Here is a 7229-nt window from a genome sequence, read left to right on the forward strand (position 1 = left end):
AATATGATATGGCATGATTATATGTTCATATGTGTATGATTATTGATCATAATGGTGGGTAGACCATGTATGATGTATGATGTATGATGCATTATTGCATGTGATGTCTTATGACATGTGTATGATTGTTGATCAAGATGGTGGGCAGACCATGTTGATGTATGATGCATAATTGCATGTGATGCCTTATGGCATGAGTCTAGCCTAGGACTTGAGGAGAGGAAAAATGTTTTCGAATTGGAAGAGCTCACATAAAGTCTCTTGAGAGTGGTGCTTGGATAGGCCACTGATATATGAGAGTGGTGCTCAGGTAGGCCACTGAATTTGGGAGAGTGGTGCTCAGGTAGGCCACTAGGTTGGGTGAGTCTCCTCTAAGTCCTTAGCTAGTGTTGGAGCGGGGTATGAGGTCGAGGGTTATTGCCTTAACCAAGTGCTCAGGAAGGTGCGTGGATCCTTGTGGATAGTCGGTGGGCGAACTCCACAAATGACTTGGTTATGCATGCCAAGGTCGTGGTAAGCCCGTACCCAACTGTTCTATACTTGACGGTGGATCTGGACTTCCAATTGTGTAAGTGACATCATCCGAGTAAACCTGAGTGAGGATTATATCCTGTTTAGCTGTGATCGAGCGGGCGCATTGGGCGTGAAAACGGTTGGGGTAGTTTCGGTAGGACGGAATGTCACTTATACAGCTCTATTGTTAGGGAGATCTCTTACGTGTATGTGTGACGACGCATTAGATGATTAATATGCATTGATATTTGTCATGAGATGCATTTATTGCATGATTATTACTATGATTAAGTGTGGTGTTTGACTTCATGATTGGTGGATTGTATTTTACGAATGAGTAGTATTGGATAGAGTGTATGGTGTGACTCTATGAACATGATTGATAGTTGTATGATGTGTGGTATAGATTTTATTTTGTACTTGTATGATTGGTTTTGAACTCTAGCTTACCCTTCTGTTTCCATGTGGTGGGACTGCGATAATCATACTTGGTATGGGAGTAGGTCAGGGATAGCTTGGAGTTGAGGTGACCGTTGCGAGACGGGGAGATTGATCCTCGTGTTAGAGTTACCATTTTGGGTAACGGTTTTGTCTGTGCTTGACCGGCACTAGGGAAAATTAATTTTGGGATGACTGTACATATATGGAGTTCTATTTTGTATTTAAGAAACTTAGTTATTTTTTTTTCTTTCTTATCTATACCTGTATCTATGAGTTATCCAACTTAATATTTCTCTTAGTTCACTAGTAGTAGTGCGATTCCACTAAGTGTAGAGACCATGGCGGGTTGTTACAGTCGTGACTTGGGTGGTCTATAAAACTCACTGCGAGCCTAAAGAGGCTGAACAAATAATACTTGTATTTCGTTAAATATCTAGTGGAACCCTTCGTTTGAAGGAGACTGGACGTAACTCAATTTGAGCGAATCAGTATAAAATATTTGCACTATTTTAACGTTTCAGACGCACTTTATTTGATTGATTTAATATATTGAGAACTTCATCTAACGCTTATCGTCTATTAAAACTATCTTCAGACGAGAACCATACTTGTTCAACTAATTATCCTAAAAGAACGGTTTCTCTGAGCAGACGATGAAACTCCCAGACGAAAAATGATTTTGTTAAACCAATCCTGGGTAGTTTCTATTTAGCATTCACTAATATTATTTTACTAGACAAAAGAGAGCCTTATTGCGAAAATGTTTTTAAAATTCCTTTGTTCACACATACATATTTATCCCCCCTTCTATGTGTTTTTCACTAAACTTCAACTTAGACAATAAAACTTACATGCTACCTGTACCGTCCCGGGTATAGACCGATCTGACTCTGGCATGGAGGGACTCAGTGTTAGTCGATTTGGAACCTTAGTTGGGAAAACTCGGTAATATTCCGATCCCACTTTCCCTGGTAGGGTTTTGACTCGATTAGATGCCGATCTCGGCCCCTGTAGGGGGAGGTTCGGCCGACATCCTACGTAGCAGTTCCCACGAGTGTTATCTCAGCTATAACCCGAGTCGACCCCTCTCTAAGGTTTCACTCGGTCAATATCTGACCTGGTTTCTCTGCATAAATCAGGTCAATCATAAAACGATCCTACTCATCTAGAGAGATCCTACTCGGCCAGGACCCGACTGGCCCCCCTATAGGGGTCTATTCGGTAAGGGGGCGATCCGGCCTCCCCATATAGAAGCTATCCGATGGCAAGGGAAAAATCCCACCTTTATTTACCTAATATTTTCCAGTTAAGGAAATCCCCACATTCTTAGGGTCCATGAGGCCCATTAACAAGAAACTATAAAACCGAAAACCATAGGGTTTGGGAGGACACATTACACACTTGAATGCTCTGGCTTGGGAAGGTTGACCTACGAGAAGACTCCTAGACGCCCCCTTGGGCGGAACATTTTGGCGCCCACCGTGGGGCTATGGTGAAACTTTTCCTTCGCCCCAAGCAATACAGAAGGGCCCACACTTTACTATGGCGAGAGGCGGAACTTCAAACAACAACTCACAACACCCTACCATGGAGGAGATGATGGCATTGATCAATGGCCTGAGTGAGGAGAATGTGCAATCTAGGGAGAGAGAGGAGGCTATTCAACGAGAAAACGAGGAGATCAGGAGACGAGCGGATGAGATGTAGGCTATGATAACGGCCAACACCAGGATGGCAGAGGAAGATGTCATGATGGAAGTCCCTAGGGATTACTGACCTTTCTCGGAAGCCATAGAGGCCGAGACCATCCCGAGGGATCATCGGGTCCCCCAACTTGAACCTTTTGACGGAACTCAGGATCTGAGTCAGCATTTGACGAATTTCTGAGCTCAAATGCTGATTTATGGAGGGAGTATGGAAATCTGCTACAAGCTATTCATGGGCACGCTAAAAAAGGCAGCCCTTAATTGGTTTAGTGGTCTCCCTGACCGATCAATCACTGACTTTGATGTCTTTAGTCGGCTCTTCATGGCGCAGTTTGCAGCTAACAAGAAGAAACTACCGATCACGTCGGACTTGTTTGATCTCAAACAGCAACACGAGGAGTCGTTGAAGGACTTTCTACAAAGGTTCAATGAGGTCACCTTGAGTATAGCATCTTTGGATGAAAGGATGACGGTCATCGCATTCCAGAATGGCCTAAGATCTAGAGCTTTCAACATTGCGCTGGAGAAAGCGAATTGTCAAACAATGTCAGAGGTGAGAGCTTTCACCCTGAGTCACATCAAGACGGAGGAAGGACAAATCAATAAGAGGGCGGCTGAAAGCCGAGAAGCAGGGGGCAACAACAAGGAGGACAATAAGCATCTCCGGGTATGCTCAGATTGGAGTAAACGACGTGACCACTACAATTCAAAGGAAGGAAATCGCAAGCAGGCAGACTATGGTGGTCGGACAAGGGGCGAGTGGACACGAAACAACGAGCAGGAAAAGTTCACCCCACTCAATGTCCCTAGGAGGCAAATACTCCATGACGTCAACAATCCATCACTCTTTGAGTTCCTGGCAGCGACTGATCGCCAGTTGGGTCCTTTCAAGATCGATTGGTGCGAGTTTCATAGGACACATGGGCAAACTACCCATAACTATTTTGTTCTCAAGAGGCAAATTGAACGTCTTATCAAGGAGAGACGTTTGAAGAAGTTCGTGGCAGGAAAGCAAGACGAAGGCTCATTCGACAGAAGACGTAGACGTAAAGAAGAGGACATAAAAGGAGGTAGGCATAAAGGAGTGTCTCCCCCCAGTGCCCGTCCGGGGAAAAGCTCGGAGACCCACCAACAGGCTGTCCATGGAGATTTTAACACCATAGCGGGGGATTTCGCTGGAGGAGGCCTGATGTCGGTGGTCTAGAAGAGATATTCCTGATCGGTGTTATCTGTCTCGGAGTGGGCGTGACCAAATCGGCCAGCCATCACGTTCTCGGACGCTGACTACGAAGGGGTGTCTCCCCTTGAGGACGACCCTATAGTCATTTTCGCGATCGTCATGGGATATAATGTGAAACGCGTGTTGGTAGATCAGGGAAGCTCGGCAGACATCATGTTCTGGGAGGCTTTCGTCAGGATGAAAATTCTGACTGATCGCCTTATGCCATATGCAGGAACTTTGGTAGGTTTTGTAGGTGACCAGGTGACGGCCAGGGGGTACGCCGACCTAGAAACCACCTTTGGGCAAGGCAACCATATGAAGACTGTCACTATCTGATACTTGGTTGTAAACGCCCAATCATCCTACAACAGTCTAGTCGGACGACCCACATTGAATAAATTGGGTGCCGTAGTTTCAACGCCCCACTTGAAGTTGAAGTATCCCTTGCCCAGTGGAAAGGTCGGAGTCCTCAGCATGGACCAAGAAGTCGTGAGGAAATATTGCGAGGACAGCCTGAGGGCGAGAAGACACCTATATGTGACACAGGTTGATCGGGGAGTCCAATCCATTGAGTTAGATCCGAGGATGACTCACTTCGATTCCCGACCAGCCCCGGCAGAGTACGTGAAGGAAGTTAGCTTGGCTGAAGGAAAAATAGTCAAGATCGGTGTGTCTTTGGCTAAAGAAGATGAAGAGGGGTTGGTGACCGTGTTGAAAAACAACATATCAGCCTTTGCGTGGAGTGCTCGTGACATGCCAGGTATTGATCCGGATTTCCTATGTCACCACCTCATGGTTGATCCTAAGGTGAAGCCTGTGATTCAAAAAAGGCAAAAATTCAGAGAGGACAAAAGGAGAGCTATAGCTGAGGAGACGAGGAAGTTGATGGCAGCTGGCCACATTCGGGAAATCCAATACCCGACGTGGCTAGCAAACATGGTAATGGTATGAAAAACCAACGGAAATTCGAGAATGTGCACAGACTTCACTGACCTAAATAAAGCTTGTCCGAAAGACTCGTATCCGCTGCCCAACATAGATTGCCTAGTCGACAATGCGTCGGGATATGAGTTGCTAAGCTTTATGGATGGATACTCGGGTTACAACCAGATCAGGATGCATCCCGGTGATGAGGACAAAATGACGTTCATAGCCGATCAGGCCACCTACTGTTACAAGGTCATGCCTTTTGGGTTGAAGAACGCGCGAGTGACGTACCAGAGGCTTATGGACAAGGTTTTGGCAGATCATTTAGGTAGAAATGTGGAGGCATACATGGATGACATGGTGGTAAAATCGGCTAGTGTTGTTTGGCATTTCTTTGACCTGCAAGAATCATTCGACACTCTGGCACGATACCAGCTCAAGTTAAATCCTGCAAAGTGCTCTTTCAGCGTCCAAGCAGGTAAGTTTTTCGATTTCTTATTGACTCATCGTGGTATTGAAGCAAACCTTGATAAGTGGTCCGCGATAATAAATATGAGAAGCCTGGTGACAGTAAAGGAGGTCCAACAGTTGGCGGGAAGGATGGCTTCCCTTTCTCATTTTCTTTCGAAAGTGGCATATAAATCATTACCCTTATTCCAATGTTTAAGGAAGAATGATCGCTTTTCATGGACAAACGAGTGTGAAAGGGCATTTGGCGAACTCAAGAAGTCTCTCACCTCACCGCCGATCCTCACCAAGCGCAAACTAATTCCCCCTTGTTGGTGTACCTGTCGACGTTGGATAGTGCCGTCAGCGCGGTTTTGGTTCAAGAGAAAGGTAACTCTCAAATGCCTGTTTATTTTGTCAACAGGATGTTGCAAGGAGCAAAGGTTCGCTACCAGAAGATCGAGAAGTTAGCATTCACCATATTGGTAACAACGAGAAAGCTTAGGCTCTATTTTCAGAGCTGTCGCCACCGGCCCGAAACGGGCTTTCGGCATTCGCGAAGGATGGTTGGACTCTTTTATTTGTTTAAAAATATGGATTGCTAGAATGACTTATTCTCAAACTGAGACCTCGTCAAACGAGCAATTTTATTAAAAGGCTCACCAATCCATGTTAATCCCAAGCGGGACCCTCCATGGATTAGCGGTTTTCATAAAAAGGAAGGGTTCATGGAGTCGCCACCAATGTTTTACTCAAAACATTGGAAAAAGAGGTTTAAGGCAATCGATTCAAAAATCGACTTCGGCCATTACAACCAGAGTCGGGTAAGGGAGTCGGTTACGCGTGGGGAAGGTGTTAGCACCCCACAGCGCCCCTTTCGGGTTCCCTATGACAGATTATTTAAAAATAATAGTGCGAAATTACTAAATTACCCCTATTTATTCTAAGCTATTATAAATTAACTATCTACATGATGACAGTTTAAATATGTACACACAGAAAGCGGTAAAAGAAGGGACTTTAAAGAGATAAACCTTTGAAGCGTGCTTTCTTATATATCTTGACAGAAATTGGGAAGCGTTTTGGCGTTCCCTCCCTCTACAAGACCGCTCGCTCCCTCCTATAAAATTTTAACTATGGAAATCCGGAGGATTTCCCTTCGACTAGGTTCGAGACTCAAGCAAATGGCTCGTGACTCAAAAACTTCGTCGGATCAACTCTCCGAGTGATTTCTAGGCAGAGCACTGCTCAAAAAAACCCAGAATACTCAAGAAGAGGGTTAAAACTCAGTCCAAAAGTGTAGAATGACGTCCAATTGACGTCATATTTATAGGGATGAGGCGCAATACGGCCTCTGGGGGTCAATACGGTCCGTATTGAAGTTTTGAATTCAAAAAACCTCAATACGGCCGTATCGAAGTTCAGTGCAGCCGTATTGAAGTTCAGTGCAGCCGTATTGAATTCAATGCAGCCGTATTGAAGTTCAGAAACTTCAATACGGCCGTATTGAGTTCAGTGCGGCCGTATTGTAGTTTAAAATGTTCAATACGGCCGTACTGAACTTTTGGGAGGCCGTATTGGGCTTCATTCCCTCCACTTTCTTATTTTTTGCTACTCTAAGACCTCTAAACCTACAGATTGTCATCCTAGGGTCTTCCAGGAGTCCTTCCGGCTGACTTTCCTTTGGTCTTCGAGAGTCTTCGAGTCTTATTTCCGACCCGGACAATTTTAGGGGTCTACAGCTGCCCCCCCCTTTACTTAGTCAAACGGCCTTTTAGTGTACCGGTTGATAAGTAAAGGAGTTGACCCAATTGTCCGGGGAATAAGGCCATCCTTCCGACTTGTAGTGTCTTCCGGTGGAAAATTGCTGAGTAGCCTCTCCAGGTTTTGCTTCGCTCGTCGCCCGAGCCGGAAGCTGCATACCTCCGTGCTTCTGAGCACTCTGGTAGCGTGAGTACCGCCTCTCCAGGCTC

The 7229-nt window shown here is 45.4% G+C and overlaps 1 protein-coding gene across 1 annotated transcript; it reads left to right on the forward strand.

Moving 5' to 3' along the window:
- The first annotated feature begins 2892 nt into the window (after positions 1 to 2892).
- LOC109792284 (uncharacterized) lies at positions 2893 to 3864 on the forward strand. The gene has a single exon (XM_020351679.2). It carries the CDS (start codon positions 2893 to 2895, stop codon positions 3862 to 3864), a length of 972 nt encoding a protein of 323 aa, XP_020207268.2.
- The last annotated feature ends 3365 nt before the right edge of the window (positions 3865 to 7229 follow it).

The sequence above is a fragment of the Cajanus cajan genome, chromosome 1, assembly GCF_000230855.2.
Source record: "Cajanus cajan strain Asha chromosome 1, NIPB_CcT2T_4, whole genome shotgun sequence".
Classification (NCBI taxonomy): Eukaryota; Viridiplantae; Streptophyta; class Magnoliopsida; order Fabales; family Fabaceae; genus Cajanus; species Cajanus cajan.